General features: G+C 41.0%; 2 protein-coding genes across 5 annotated transcripts in view; both read right to left on the bottom strand.

Annotated features, from left to right (window-relative positions):
• Window positions 1-487: 487 nt before the first annotated feature.
• LEPROT (leptin receptor overlapping transcript) lies at window positions 488-13,446 on the bottom strand. Its single transcript, XM_084871391.1, has 4 exons — window positions 13,336-13,446; window positions 8,876-8,951; window positions 3,895-4,081; window positions 488-615 (listed from the first exon to the last, which is right to left on the bottom strand). Exons 1-4 carry the CDS (start codon window positions 13,349-13,351, stop codon window positions 499-501), a joined length of 396 nt encoding a protein of 131 aa, XP_084727517.1. The 5' UTR covers window positions 13,352-13,446; the 3' UTR covers window positions 488-498.
• Window positions 13,447-14,233: 787 nt separating this feature from the next.
• The window catches only part of DNAJC6 (DnaJ heat shock protein family (Hsp40) member C6), a 128,379-nt gene continuing 126,051 nt past the window's right edge, over window positions 14,234-16,561 (bottom strand). For all 4 annotated transcript variants that reach the window (XM_084871363.1, XM_084871364.1, XM_084871362.1 and 1 more), the window contains exon 19: window positions 14,234-16,557. In XM_084871363.1, coding sequence (XP_084727489.1) covers window positions 16,456-16,557 — 102 coding nt within the window. In that variant the 3' untranslated portion in view covers window positions 14,234-16,455. The remainder of the gene's footprint in view (window positions 16,558-16,561) is intronic.

The raw sequence follows: 16,561 nt of genomic DNA on the forward strand, positions 1-16,561 counted from the left end.
AAAATGCATCTGGAGTGGGGCCTCAGATTCTGCAACTGCAATAAATGCCTAGAAGATGCCGATGCTCTTGGTCTATGGACCACATTCTGAGAAGCTGGGTCTACCACACAAAGAGGGAGCCGCCTCTGTCTCTCTTGGCCACAGTGTATCTTGAAATCCTGAGCAGAACTGAGACCTGCTCCTGTCCAAGCACATCCCCAGGCCAAAGGTGTAGGTGCATTGCATATGTGAATAGCTGGCTACAAGAATGTGTTAACGTATTTTCTGAGAGCACCATGACTATATAAACAGCCAAGTAACATAATTCAACTTGAGTACATGAAGTGGTCTATTTGCTGGTAATAAAACAAATCTTTCTCAAATAGTCCTTAAAGTGAACATGATATAAAAGTATAAAAAAAAAAACCAGCATATTGAATTTCATAGCAAAAGGCCACATGTGCACACACATATAGTATGAAATATAAGAAATTAAATGTGTTTTATCAGAATACAGTGCTACCACTGCTCCCAGCTAAAATCATCTCCTCTTCCAAATACAAGGAAAAAACCTTGAATTGTAAGGAAAATGACTGCATTTCCTGCCAGAACAAGGCCACACGCTCCCCATTTGATCTGAAACACAAGAAAAAAGGATTAAATATTTACTTTCATCATATTACATTCTTTGCAAGTCTATTATTTTCTGCATTAGAAAAATTCAATGAAATATTACATAAAACTGCTAAAAGGCTTAATGTAACAGGCAAGAGACAGTGAACTATTCAGTAATTAGTCTAATTACTTCATGATGCTTGTTAATTAAGTCTAGTATCATCCGTAACATTTTCTCCATTAGACATATTTCTCTACTTGCTTTCAGTAGACAATGATGGCCTGAAGTAAAATACATGCAGCATATTATAAAAAGTCCAATTGCAACATTGGGTACTGAAAGTTCTATACACACTGCCTTCTTTCACAAAAACAGGAATTAGAGAATTATGGATTTGTTTCTTTTCTAGGCAAGAAAAGATTTTTAAAAATAATCTGCATGCACATGAAAATAGCTTTCCAGCGTGGCAGATGATTTTACAGAGGTACAGCTGGGGATGAGAGTACCCTCTAGTGGGCATTTTTTTGTTTTAATTTAACCAATAGAAAACATCAATGGAAGTTGCTTCATATAACATGATGCGGTAATGAAAGGTAAAAATACAAATCTTTAGAGAAAAATTTAAGAAGCACTTAGCCTGAGGTATAAAAAGAATAAGGTCATGACAATCTTGCATTCAAACACCACTGATGCTTCTCTATTATCTGGAAAGAGTTCAGACTGGTAGGACATTCCAAACCTTCCTGATCAGGCTTCACCAACCTTTCCAACCTCAATCTCAATTACTCCTTTTGCTCCATCATATTGGACTACTGCTCTATACTCCACAGTTGGATGTCATTCCATTTAACAGCCTACTTTAATCAAAACCTGTTTACCAAATCAAAACCCCGTTTACCAGAAACCACATCAAATGCCAGTTAGTATTTCTCCAAGTGTTCTCAAGGCATTCTGATACTATTTTAATTACCACACAGTGCATTTAGTATAAGCTTATCCATCAGGCTAGTTTCTGTGCTCTTTGGGAACAGAGACAGCATCTGGTTCTTATTCTTTGTGTCTGACAAATAGCAAATGTTACAAAAATATTTATTAAACGAATAAATAAGACTTGTACATATCTGATATTCAGTGTCCCAATAAGTTTCATGAAATTGAAACAGTATGTAATTGGGGAAATAAAAACAAAGAGTATAAAAAATCACCATTTAAAAAATCACCATTAAAAAAAATAAAGAGTATAAAAGACAGTGAATGTCAAAGAATGGAATAAATATACCCAAGATGTGTTTTTTATTCACTCTATTCCTAATAGCTATATAGTTAGTTGTCCCTCAACATATACCTACTGTGTTGACTTGAGAATTGTGTCCAGAATCCTACTGAAGAAGAATTTGATATGATATTGTGTTACTGTGTTTTATAATAATACTGTGTTTTATAATAACGTCCCCATCACACCTCTGCTGCTGCCATTGCCAGCATCACAAGCCTTGGCCGGCCCTGGTTACCTGAGCCTCGGGTGGCCTTGGGCAGCTGGGCAGCCACCATCCAAGGCTTGCCTGTGCCTTGGGCCAGCCCTGGGCAGCTGGGGGGCTGAGAGGACTGGGGAACTCTGGAGGCAGGCAGGGCTGAGGGACTGGGCGCCACCATCTTGTGGCCACTATCTTTGAGGGTGGGGCAGTCAATTAGCATATTCCCTCCTTATTGGCTGTGGGCACTGTCATCTTGGTGACATCATGAGGGTCAATTAGCATATTCCCTCTTTATTAGATAGGGCATATTTGATCTCCTTTCTGAAACATAGCACCTAAAACACTAAAAATTTCCTAAGTGATAACAGTGATAAAGGTAACTTTTATTATGTTAATGCTAGAGGCCCAGTGCACTAATTCCTACACCAGGAGGGTCTCTTAACCTGGCCTGCGGGATCTGGCCAAAACCAAGGAGTCCCAGATTGCAAGAGGGCGCAGGCCAGGCCAAGGGATCCCACTGGTGCACAATTGGGGCAGGGAGGGATGCAGGAGGTCAGCCAGCTGGGGAAGGTCTGCAGGAGAACTCCAGGGCATATCCAGCCCATCTCGCTCAGACCTGAGCAGCTGAACCCCAGCAGCAAGCTAACCTACCAGTCAGAGCATCTGCTTCCTATGGTCAGTGCACGTCATAGCAATTGGTTGACCGGTCGACTATCTGCCCCATGGTGGTCAGTGCACATCATAGTGAGCAGCTGAAGGGCCTTAGCATATCATTAGCATATTACACTTTGATTGGTTAAACAGAAGACTGGACACTTAGCGTCTTAGGCTTTTATTATATAGATGGTGACTTTTATAAAGCACCAAGGAATGGGAGCTGGTTGCTAGAAAGGTCAAGCATGTGCTTAGAGGAATAAAACTTTTAGCCCCATTCTCCCTTGACCTTTGGGGAAGGGAAGGGGGAATGGAGATTCATTCAATCACTAGTGGCCAATGATTTGACGGATCATGCCTATGTTATAAAGCCTCCATAAAAACCCAAAATGAAGGCATTTGAAGAACTTCTAGGCTGGTGATTGGGGCAGAGTGAAACATTCCGGAAACTCTTCTAAGCAGCTCTCCCATCAGGCTGTTCTTTTCATATTTAAAGTATGATAGTAATGTAGTGAGTAAATGGCTTTCCTGAATTCTGTGAACACATCAATTAAACGGAAGATAAGGGTTATGAGGACCTCTGATTTATAGCCAGTCAGAAACTCAAGTGACAACCTGGACTTTTGATTGGCAACTAAAACAGAGAGCAGTCTTGTGGGACTAAACCCTTAACACGTGGCATCTAATACTGTACTATTTCGGGAGAGACAGTGTCAGAATCAAGATGAATTGTTGGACGCCCAGCTGGTGTTAGAAATTGCTCGTTGGAGGTGGGGGGAAAACTCCCACTCCACAAATATTTAAATTGGGTGATCAAGACTCATTTATATGTTCATTTTGAAACTAGAAAAGTATTGTTATTGTAGTCTCTATGGACTGCCATTAAGATAAAAGGCAAGGACTCAAGAACAATTCCAGATAATAGCTTAAAGTAGAAAAAGCAAGAAGTCATTTGGCCTGGCTAAAAGTTATAAGAGAAACTAAGAAAAGCATTCTGCAAATATGGTCAAGACATTGTTAGGTAGATCTAAAATGTAGACTAGATTGACTGAAAATATGCCTGGCTTTGAGTATGAAGTCTAAGCAATGCAAATGAAATTGTGGTCCAGACATAGGCCTTTGAAGTAAACGCAGTGACAACTGGGCAAAACAATAGAGAACAAAACTCACCACAGCCACACGAGCAAGAATAACAGGAAATCCAAAGGCAGAAACAACAATTCCAGTAGTGAAAAAATATGCCAGTTCCCGACAGGCACTGCTTGTTGCATCAGAGTCATACGTTGCTCTTTTGGCAATGAAATGTGGAATGGGAGAAATGGCATGAAATATCAGGACGAACAAGGGCCAATAAACACTGTTGGTTGAAACCAGGAGAAATGCAAAAAGAAAAGTTACAGTTAAGACATTCTACTGTTTCATAGTTGATATTATTTTAAATATTATTTTTAATGAAATACAGTATATTTCAAGAATCACCCAATAGCCCAGCCAGTATGGCCCAGTGGTTGAGCATCGACCCATGAACCAGGAGGTCATGGTTTGATACTGGGTCAGAGTATAAGCCTGGGATGCAGGCTTGATTCTCAGTGGGGGGACCAGCAAGAGGCAGCCAATCAATGATTCCCTCTCTCCCTCTTCTTTCCACTCTGAACTCAATAAGAACTTTTCTTTTTCAAAAAGAATCACCAAACAATATTGTCAGGATTCTGTTTTGTTTTTTAGAAATTTTCTAGTTTAAAGCCATTATTGGACAAGTGAGGAAACAGACACAGATTGGAAAAAAGGACTGGACTAGACCCAGCTGCTTCCTGACATATCCACAGCAAAGAGCTCTCAATTCTTCCTAGAATACAATAAGTTTTCTGAAGAAAATCTATGTTCCCTTTTACAGGAAGCCATTGTGGACAAAAAAAAAAAAAAAGGGTGGGGAGGAGTATTTACAAGTTCAGTGATGAAAAATAATCTCACAGGAAGATCTGATCATAAAATCTTAAATGAGCCGTCATGGTGGGTAGTCACGCTCCAAGAATATAACTTTCTTTTTTTCAAATGTGGTTTGTTTGTTTTTTATTGATTTCAGAGGGGAAGCAGAAGGGAGACAGAGATAGAAACATCAACGATAAGAGAGAATCATTGATCGGCAGCCTCCTGCACGACACCCATTGGGGATCAAGATCACAACCCTGCACGTGCCCTGACTGGGAATCAAACTATGATCTCCTCGTTCATGAGTCGACGTTCAACCACTTACCACACTGCCTGGGCAGCATATAACTTCGTTAGTGAAAGATTTATCTTTGCCTTAAGCAAGCCCTGTCTATTTTTCTGTGCATCTAGGTTAATACACCTTTGAAATAAGCATAGCTCCCCTCAAGAGAGCTCATAATCTTGTTTTCTCCCAACTTCAGGTAATTTTCTTTACATGTTAAATGCATAAAAGAAACTGCAAAAACTATTATTCTTCCAAGCATTTCAGATCTTACTTTCCAGCAATTGTTGTCAGTTTTGGCTTAAATAAAGACTTATAAAAATTCTCCACAGATTTAAACATTTCTTACATTAACAATATAAATTATAAATGCCTCAAAACAAAATTTGGGTCCAACTGATTTTTCACATACTAGTGAGTTTTTCTCATAGCCAAAGGTCTCTGCTTGTGTCTACCTGTGAACACTGAAAATGTGAGATAATTTTCCACCTCTGGATGGTATTATTAAAATTAATTTAAAGGCAAGCACTTGCGATTGGGTATTTCAAAATTCTCAGAAGTATAGAAACTAACTCAGATGCTTTGTAAGTTCACATGATCTAAGATTAACCCTTAGTAAATAAAAGCTAGTTTAATCCTGATGGTTTAAGTAGAACTGACATGTCTTTTGTGCTGGTATTTTAAATATAATACAGTTATATTATGTTTTATCCAGGGTTTTATAAAAATAAGTCCATGTTAATAATTGACTTATACATCTATGAAATGTTTCTAGAGTTTATAAACTGTCTTCATAAATTTGACTTCTTAGTTTTCACTGGAAATTAAGGTTGTAAGGGTTAAAATATCAACTTTACTGTGCTCCAAAATGAACCCTGGGACAACTAAAAAAGACCTGTTCTCTCTTCTTACAACAGAGATGTTTTAAACTAATCAGGACTTTTTTTTATGTTGAATTGCATGGGAATTATTTAATTGTAAAGTAAGTGATAAAGACTTCTAGGGTATGCTACCAGGGTGAAAAATGGCTGTAAATAAAATGAAGAGTTGGGGATATGGGAAACCCAACATGGCTACTTGGTTCTTTGAGGCTCCTTGGAAAACAACATTTTTTTTCAGTATTTATACATTCCTTCATGCCTCGTAGTGCATTCAAGCTGGACTTAGATTAGATGAAGGAACTTATGAGCTGACATTATTGAAAGGAGACAGTTTACACTATTGTCAAGGTTTGATAAAGTCACTACCAGAAAATGCCAAATAGGTAACCACTTCCTTTCCCAGGAAGCAACCAGAAGACAAAGACTAAGAATCATTAACTACCACCTAGTTTACTGGAGAGGACATCAAATAAAACACACTCTCCAACCTCACTGGACGGGACCTTATCAGCACCTAACAGCGAACAGACATCTAGCCATCTCTGATACTTGCCTCCGCCTACAACAGACATCAGAGACTCCTCTAGAATGAGAAGCCACTGACATCAGAGATAGACAGGTATCCCAAAACACTGACAAGGCCTGTGTCTGTATATCTTCAGATCAATGCTAAACTCAGAAACCAATTTGTTTGTTTGTTTTTACCTGTATGCTAATGATATGTTATAATAATATATTTGTTCTTTGGGTTTTGCTAATAGTCCAACTGCTTATGATTAATGAAGATGTATATGATAATAGTCTTTGTAGAGCTATATACGTGTTATAATAAATGAAAAAGACAGAAAAATGAAACAAACGGCAAAACTTGGATCATGATAGTTCACAGGATAGAAATGATCCAGAGTATTTTTTGTAATGAAGGCCCATAAGACCTTACTTCCGTTTATCTAATCTTCACTTATGGAAAAATTTGGTCTCAATTCATATTTCCTGGTTATATTGTCCCATCCCCAATGGTTCAACATTTCAGTACAATAACCACCATCCCCTGTGTCCTTTACCCTTTATTCTTAATACTTCTACCTCTGATAGCAAGTGTATTTTATTTTAAATATTTTTTATTGATTTTTAGAGAGAGAAACATTGGTGAGAACCATCAATTGGCTGCCTCCTTCACCCTCCTACTGGGGATTGGGCCCACAACCCAGGCACGTGTCTGACCAGAAATCAAATCAGCAACCTCTCGGTGCATGGGACAATGCTCAACCAACTGATCTGCACCAACCAGGGCAGCATGCACATTGCAAAATCTGTTTACCATCTGTCTCCCCCTCTGAAATACAGACTCCAACAGAGCAGGACTCGTGTTTTCTTATTTCTTAACTCGGGGCCCGGTGCATGAAGATGTGTGCAGGGGTGGGAGGGGTAGTGGGGGTCTCTGAGCCCGACCTGCACCCTCTCCAATCTGGGAGCCCTCAAGGGAGCCCTCTATAATCTGGGAGTTTCTGTCTATCTTTGCAATCATATGAGCAAATTGTCTGAGACTTCAGCCCAGAATGGTTTGTTGCTCACAGAATAATAGAGGCTTTTTTTTTTTTTTCTTCATTAATGGAGATTTCCTGGAAGTTTTAGGATATCTTCCCTTTAATTATTCCTAGACACTCTGATTTTACTTATGTCTCTCACCTTTGCTTTCCCTCCATCCTCCACTGTAACAGTAACTTGCTCCAGGCCCACTTTGCTCTAGTGTCTAGGATAGGGGTGTCGAACTCAATCAGAGAAGGGGCCAAAATCTAAAATCCAGCCTAAATCGCGGGCCGAATGGTTTACTGAACAGTCATAAACTGACAATGTCATAAACTGACAGCGGAGTGCAGTGATGACAGCGCGGTGCGGGCCACATTGCAAGGCCTGGCGGGCTGGATTTGGCCCGCGGGCCTTGTGTTTGACACATGTGGTCTAGGAGATCATCTGCCACCTGAACTATGATTCCCAGCATTCCTGTTGCTCCCCACGCTCTTGGTTTTCCCTTCCTGCTCTGTCTCTATCCCATGGCCTCCCGCTCTGCCAAGTTCCCCAAGCCCCAAGCTGCTCCATTATTGCCAGCTCTCCCACTCTGCTCTTCTCTGCATGGCACCTGTGTATGCAAATTAACCCACCACTTTGTTGGGTTAATTTGCATGCTCACTCTTGATTGGCTGATGAGCATAGCAGAGTACGATCAGTTTACGTTTCTCTTTTATTATACAGGATCCCCAGTTACCATAACAACAGCAGGAAAACAGCAAGCACTCAACCAATACTTGTGAATAAAGAAATTTGTTGAACTGTTCCCTCGCAACTCCTCCTGATAAACTCTCATTTATCCACCAAGTCTTGGCTAAAAAGACAACTTCTGTGCAGCCCTCCCCAACTGTCCCAGGAAAACTCTGATACTCTGATGTACTTTCTCAAAGCTTTCACTGTACTTTTCCCATATCTCCACTACAGTTGTCTTACTAACTAGATAGTTTACCTGTCTCTCACCCAATGTAAGCCTCTTGAGGACAGGACTATGTCTCTTCATTCTTTTTTTATTTTTAAATATATTTTTATTGATTTCAGAGAGGAAGAGAGAGGGGGAGATAGAAACATCAATGATGAGAGAGAATCATTGATCGGCTGCCTCCTGCACATATTGGGGATTGATTGAGCCTACAACCCGCCCATATGCCCTTCACCAGAATTGAACCCGAGACCCTTCAGTTTACAGACTGATTGTCTATCTACTGAATCAAACCAGCTAGGACACTGTCTCTTCATTCTTGCATTCCCAGCTGATCCAGAGAAGGTATTCAGTAAGTGTTTATTAAATTAAATGAATATATCAATTTTAAAAAAAGCTTTTCTCTTCATAGGTACAACTGACCTATGAAGGGATTGGGTTCATAATTCGGGCTTCACTAACTCATTGGTTGGAGTTTGGTGTTAAACTGACCAAACTCCCTAACACTCATGACACATACATACAAAATAGTGACGAATACACAAAAGAATATTTTTTTAAATAACTTACCCATAATCCTCTAAGGCACATCCCAGCATAAGAAATGTCAGTCCAATAGCCCCACTGAAGGATAATAACACAAGAGCTGTGAAAGATAAAGCCAAGAGTTACAGGTTCTAGATCAGTGGTTGCCAGGGGCTGGGGTAGGAGGGGAGGAATGAGAAGTGACTATATTGGGTACAGAATTTCTCTTGGGGGTGATGAAATGTTTTGGAATTAGATAGTAGTGATGGTTGTGAATATATTAAAAGAAAAAACAACAAAAAATTTAACATTTTGAAAAGGATAATTTTGTGGTATGTGAATGTATCTCAATAAAAATTTTTAATTAAAAAAATTAAGTCCACAATTTAAGCAAATGTAGCAATTTACTTATTTCATTAGTTGATGTTACATTCGACTAGCATATCATTGCCTATGCCCACCACTTTGAAATCATTAGGTGGAGAAAGGTCTCAAGAATTTCCAGTACCCAACTTCTATCTACTGTATTAATTCCCTCTATATTTGTCAGAAGAGGGGAGCCAGCCAGTCTGTACAACTCCAGTGAAAGGAAACTCACTAGGTCATTTGAGGCAGGTCATTTCATTCTGACAGTTTCTAAACGTTTAAAACCTTCTTTCCTTAAATTATATACAAAACTGTTTCTCTGAAATATATACACTTTGGTCATTTTTGCCTCCCCATAGAAAATTATCCTCAACTACTAAATAAAATATTTATTCCTGGCATCTTTAGGACACTAATCTCTGAGAGGAGAGGAACACATTTGTCCTTATGCTGCTAATGTGTTTTAAAAAATTCTTGAGCTCTGAGTCACCAACATTTGTTCAAATCTTCTCTGTCAACTGGTTGTGTACACTTGTGTAGAAGCTAAACTTCTCTAAATCTGATTTCGCACCTGTAAAATAGTATAATGGGAGCACCTTATTAGGGAGCTTATAGCAATTAAATGAGATAATCTATGTAAAGTGCTTGGCAAAAGGAGGGATTCAATAAGTAAATGTTGATGGATGTATCAGTTCATTTTAGCAATGTTCTTTGAAAAGGTATAAATCAGAAGCATAGGACACTATATTATCCAAATATCCTTCTGAAAAAAATACACAACACTCAAAATTAGTCACTGATTAAACTAACCAACACTCTCACTGCTTACTGTTACATTAAGAGATTTGGAAGGAATGTTTTATAGGAAGGTGCCAAAGTGCTTTTAAGAAACACCTCGAAGTATGTAGGAATTAGAGGAAAAGGAAAGAATAATTTTAATTTGTATATTTTTCCATTTGGTAGGTATCACTTTTTAAAGAAAAATGTACAAAAGTAAGTTTTCATATATTGATTCATTAAGGAGAATCTCTTCCTAGTTGTCTTTGTCCCCTCCCTGTGCCTGACCATCTATCTGCACTGCTCCCTCCTCCAGGACAGTTTTCAAAGCTAGGGACTGCAGACCTCTTCTTTCTGGTCTGTGTCACCAATTCCTCAAGGCTCACAATTGTGTATCTCTGGCTGATTCTTTTTAGCCACCCCCCCTCTTCCCCCCCCCCCCCCCCCCCCCCAGAAATTGCATTCTCTCTTCCTCTTAAAGTTGGAGCAAATCAGTATTCCAACTTCATCTTTTTTCACTCTATACTCTTGTTGAAACAAAGCGTTCCACCCAAAGCTCCCCAGCACTGCAAGGGTCTGGCCACGTAAAGGCTGCACCTCCAACTCCAATTTTGTCTTCTCCATCTGAGTAGCCAACAAGGACCTCAAATCCAAGATGTGAACATCCCTACTCCCTCCCCCACCACATACATTTCTTCCCTTTGAAGGTTCTACTTTGAAACACCAACACCATCATTGTACTATGTCCTTCAGAAAAACAGCAAATCGAGGTGACTTAACCTCCCAGACCTCACTCCTATAGACTGAAAGCTTGTATTCCAGCCTCACCTCAACCCTCAAAACTCATGTTAAATCCTAAGGTCTAGCATGATGGTACTGGGAGGCAAGGCCTTTGGGAGGAGATCAGCCCACAAGAGCAGAACCCTCATCAATGGGATTAGCGCCCTCAGAAGAGACCCCAGAGAGCTCCCTTACCCTTTCCACCATGTGAGGAATCAGGAAGATAGCTGTCTATAAACCAGGAAGCAGGCCCTCACATCAAATCTGCTGACATCTTGATCTTGGACTTCCCAAACTCCAGAACTAAGAAAATAAATGTTTGTGTAAGCCACCTGCTTTCTAGCAGCTTGCTTCTCTTGCACCCTCTGCTGCTGCCCTAGAGAAGGCCCTTATCATCCCATGCCTGGCTCTAAGCCTCTCTGCCAATCCACCCTCCACACAGCAGACAGTGATCTCTCAAATATACAAAGCTGGTGTCGCCCCTTGGCAGTTGCTTCCGTAGCCAACACGTTGTTCTGGACTGCCTACCACTCTCCCATTAAGATCCAGTCTTAACAACACAGATGAAGAGAACAGGCGTGCTCTTTTCATGCCCTCTGCTCTGTGTCACATGCTGTTCTTTCCACTTGGAATAAACTCTATCCTCACCCCAGCTTTTGCCAGGCGAAGCCTTACTGATCCTTTTCGCTTCCATTCAAGGATTGCCTCTTCTGTAGAAATGGTCCTCCTCGTCCCCAAAGCAGGGCCAAGCGATCCCATCTCTATTGGTTACTAGGGCTGCTATTAACAATGTATCGCTTCTCGGCCTTTTGGCTAAGATCAAGTGTAGTAACAACGTGAGTGGCTCAGAACAACGGAAATTCATTTCCTCCAGTTCTGAAGGCTTCACGGTGTCGGGAAGGTGTCTGGTGTCCATCATGGTATCCATGTTCCAGTGGCTTCAGGCAACCTTTGCTGCTCCTTGGCTTGCAGCTGCCTTACTCTTCCTTCAGCCTTCAACTTCATATGCTGTTTTTCTATGCTGTCCCTACATGTCTCCACGTCCAAATTTCTCTTATAATAGCCCTTGGGTGAGCGCCCAATCAAATCCAGTATTAACTTGATTACATGTGCAAAGACCCTATTTCCAGAAAAAGTCACCTTGACAGGCCCTGGGGAGTCAGAACGCATCTATTTGAGAGACATGATTCCACCACAACACCACCTTTGTGCTCCCACTGTATCTGAGCATGCCTTAGCTAGGAACATAGTAACTATTTCCAACTCCCTTGCCCAACAATTCCCCATGTATCTTTTTATGCCAAGTCTGGGGCAGGCAGTAATCCCCGAATTCACTACAAATGCTGCCTTCCCTTAATGCTTTTCCATGTCAAAACCTAGCTTCCTTCACCATTGCTAACACATTCATACATAAACATTATTACTTGATAGTTTCTGGGCATGACTAAACAGTGCAACACAGATACTAACTTTGTCAACTGTCTCCAGCACTGGCTTCCACTGGCTTCCAATGTCACTGTCCAGATAAATCATGTTCACTAAACTGATGTCGAATATAAAAGGTCACCCAGAAATGATGATAAAATTTGCTGCCAACAGCTCACGCGCTCAGGTGTAAATTTCACGGTGAACATACCCATGCGTGCAAAAATACGTGGTACACAAGTTTACTAGCAGGTGGGGGGGGATCTTTGGGTACACATTTTAAAGAAAATAGGAACTCCAGCAAAGAAACAAGTTATGCCCTCTATTCAAAAGATTACGAATCTCATGGTTTCCTCCCAAAAATAACAGGAAACCTTCCAATCACCTCTCCCAACACTGGCATCCCCCAGTCCTCTGGAGGCATACAGATAAGGGAAACGGTGTTCTTGGTACCCCCGTTTTATCAGCCACACCACCCCTCCTTTTTTTTTTTTTTTAATCAACCGCACCCTTCAAAAATACACACTGCACAAAACACCCCTTTCTTGTGTGCCCAAAGAAAGATGAAAGTAGCGATAAAATTCCACCTAATTGGCTCTCCACGATTACGAGAAATGCAGCTTTTCTGGGTGCTTTCCACGAACACCCACCCGCCTGCAGTGGACTCGGCCTCGTTGGAAAAAAATCACCAAGGAGCGAGAGGATTAGGTGTCCCAAAGCCGAGAGCACTGCAGACAAAGGCTCGCGGAGCCGCAGGAAGAGAAGGAGAAGGGGCGCCGGGGTGGACAAGTCAGGAAGTGGGAACCTCCTTAAAGACTCGGTGGTGCAAAGGGGTGGGATGGGGAGACCTTCCGAAGAGGCTGAGGAGGAGCCGGGAGAGGATGCTCCCCGGGTCCCCCGGGCTGGCGCCGCTCCCCGCGAGGGCCCTGCCAGTGACCAAGCAAAACAACGCGGGGCTGCGGTGCCCCACGCACCCACCCTCCACCCGCAGCCCAAGAAGACGCGACAGGGGGTGGGCGCGCGCGTCCCCCCCCCCCCCCGGAGAGGCGGGGTGCGCGGCGGGATGGGGGAGGCCGCTTCCCGCCCACGCGCTGGAAGCACAGCGCCAGGTTCACACAGGACCGGCGAGCCGCGGCCACGGCCGGCTGCAGAGGTACCTTTAATGCCCGCCATGTCTCCAGAGCTGGGGCCGCGGCTGCTTCCGGTTTCCAGCCACAGCCCCGCCCACGCCCGGCCAGGGGCGGCACCGCGCGTCGAGCCCACCCCCGTCACGCAGAGCCCCGCCCCCCGTTACGCCCGTAACTCCGCCCCCATCTCGCGTAGCTCCGCCCCCATCTCCCGGAGTTGGGCACCTGCCTCCGGATCCACATTCTGGGCCATCCCTGCAAAGCCACTAGCTCAGTCACTCCCACCACATACTCTCAGGGCCTGAGCCCAACGCAGAGGGTCATTTTACACAGCCCTGTCCATCTTCGATAGCTTTTGCTTAATTTTCAACAAAAGTTAAAGGGTTTCATGGGAACCCGGGGTTTCCCTGGCTATCTGAGAAGTACAAATTCTCACCCCACCACCACCTTTCAGATTCCTGCTCGGTCTACTTTTTCAAAACTGCATACTGAGCATACTGTAGTCTCCACACATGTTTAATGACCTGTTGGTTTAGCTTATTGTCCTCGCTCCTCCCATGTCTCCTCATAGATGGAAGGTGCACTTATTAAAACTCCCAGGATCAATCCCTCTGCGTTAGTATGCAAATGAAGCTTTGAAGCCCATCAATGTTCTAGCTAGGAGACCAGGATTTCTATGCTGATCCTTTTTGAAACATAGTATTCGTGTAGCATGATCCAACTGTGTGTGCCATGGGGCCAGGGTGGCAGTTGGGGTGGGTAGAGTATAAATGCAGAAATCCTGTCAGATTACAGTTTGGTACAAATGGGTTCTAGGCTTCCCATATTCTCTGCCCATAATTTTTAAAAAATGTAAATCATGTCAGAAGGTATAATTCAAGCTCGTCATTATATTCCTACAAGTGCAAAAATAACAGATTTCTACACATATTTTTGAGCCTTTTAATATACATTACAAATAGTTTAAACAATCACATTTTATGTGTAACATATTTACAAAACAAAAATATATTACAATAAATATGAATGAATGAAACGGCGAATTTGACCAACAAGAAGCTCTGTCACAACCAGATATTTAAAAGGAATGCCAAAACCTGATGGACTGCTTATGTTAAGGGTTTTAAGATAAATAGGGGTCCAGAGTTATAATATATTTGGAAAAGAGATGGGGAGACCCAAAATTAAGTTAGGTAAGATTCTTTCTCATTGCTAAATACATAATGTTTAATGATGTTTTAAACTGTGATCAGTGATGAATTACCCAAACATGATACAAAGTTAATATAGTTCTATCATTTCAAAATGTACGTGGCATTCACATATCCTTTTAATTATTATCATTATATACTGTAGTTCACACAATATCTACAAATGTGAATGAGAAAAAAAAGTCACAGCAACATGTCTCACATTCCAATTTTAAATAAGACAAGCACATACTGGATCAAACATTATTTTATAATATGTTAATAAATAACACCTAGTTTGTTATGGTTACCTTGAACATTTTATAGCTGTATATTTAAAAAGAACATTTTTTTGCAAGTTTCACTTTGTCAGTAAAAAGTAAAATAGAAAACAAATATTTTTAACAAAAAAAAAAGAAAAAAAGAGTTTTACATGGAACATAGATCTTTTTTTTTTTCTAACTTGGAACATAAAGCATTTTGACATGCTGCTTCTCTGGTACAGTTTGCCACAAGAAAATTAAAATAGAAAAAAATGATTGTCTTGGAAAACAATTTTTGAAAGCTTTCACAATATTAGCATGGGAATCTTTTTGCCCATCTGCTTTACATATATATATATATATATATATATATATATATATATATATATATATATATATATATATATATATATATAATGCTCACTGTGTATGTGTGCACCAAAGAGATCTACTATAGTCACAGGATCACAACTGCTTAACTCTTAAAACCACAAACAGCCAAAACAATGAACTGAAATCCAACCCACTTAAAGTCCGTAAAGGTTTCATTCTTGCTTTGCTTTCACAGATGTCCCTGGATGAATGCTGTTCCTGTGGATCCCCAACAACTTTTAAAGCAATAAACCCCACTGATAATCCAAGGAATTCAGTGTATCAACTGGGGAGAAGAACCTAAAAATCTTGACAAGCCATCTGACTGGGACTAAAGGTCAGCCCAGCTTCCTCACTACAACTATCTCTGTGTTCAGTGTTGTCTTCTACTTTCCCACCACAACCACTCACAAACCTAGAGGACATTCAGTCCCCTCTCCAGATCGGTCCTGGTAACTTGTGAATGTGCCAAACTGCTTTACGTCAAACTAAGAACATGTTCTCAGCTAAGCAAAAGGAAGAACATTAAGCCTAATGGCAGAATCATAAGTTTCTTTCAAATCAGTTTGAGTTGTTGTTATGGTATTAAGACTTTTTTTTCATTAAGCAACCAGTTTTCTAAATGGAAAATAAGGTAGCAGCCTACCTTTCTGACCAGGATTAAAAATTTTTAGAGTCCCTATTTTCTTTATCCAACATTTTCTCTAATTTTAAGAGTTTGTGGTCATCACTGGATTGTAGTATAATCACTTCCCACAATTCAAGTTCACTTGCATCTGTTAGTCCTCTTGACCAAAAGTATACAGTGTTATGTTAAAAAATCATAGTAAATGTCTATTAAAAAAAAAACACACAAAACTCAGTGGTTGTATTCCTGGAGTCTAAAGCCTTTGCTCAAATTATATCTTTCCAAGGAAATCTAAAAACCATTAGTTAAAATCCTTCATGTAATCCTGTTATCATAACTTCTGCTCATTAATCCTATTCCCAGACAATGAGATGGGGGTTATGCTTCTGGTGGCCTCCATTTTCCATTTCCCCACCATATGCTGAGTAGGCTCCTCAAAAGGCAGGCTGGAATGTTGTAACTCTGCAAGGTCAGCTGACTAAAAAGTTCTCTCCTGCTTTGGACCTTTTATGGTGGGGGCTTGAGAAAAGGAACATCCACATTCCTTATCAATGAGGAAGTAATTCACTGAGTAATTTAACAGTTTAGTACTGGATACACGTTACTGGAGTTTTTGGTTCACCTTTGAAAACCTCAGAACTGTGACATACACTAAGCATTAGCACAGGTCTGCAGCAGAGAGGGAAAAGCTCATAAATTAATACAAGGGCTTTGGGCCTTGGTTTTCAAATTCAGACCAGGCATCATTGAGCTCCATGAAAATCATCTTTGCATATTGTTCATAGGGTTGCCCAGTAGCCTAT

Source organism: Pipistrellus hanaki, assembly GCF_964339955.1.
Source record: "Pipistrellus hanaki genome assembly, chromosome: 2".
Taxonomy (NCBI): Eukaryota; Metazoa; Chordata; class Mammalia; order Chiroptera; family Vespertilionidae; genus Pipistrellus; species Pipistrellus hanaki.

What these genes read in the sequence shown, in the direction of transcription:
- LEPROT (XM_084871391.1), bottom strand. An exon ending in TGTGCCTTAGAGGATTATGG is followed by an intron (nt 4,082 to 8,875) that starts GTAAGTTATTTA and finishes TTCAACCAACAG; the next exon opens with TGTTTATTGGCCCTTGTTCG. An exon ending in TTCTTGCTCGTGTGGCTGTG is followed by an intron (nt 616 to 3,894) that starts GTGAGTTTTGTT and finishes CTTGTGTTTCAG; the next exon opens with ATCAAATGGGGAGCGTGTGG.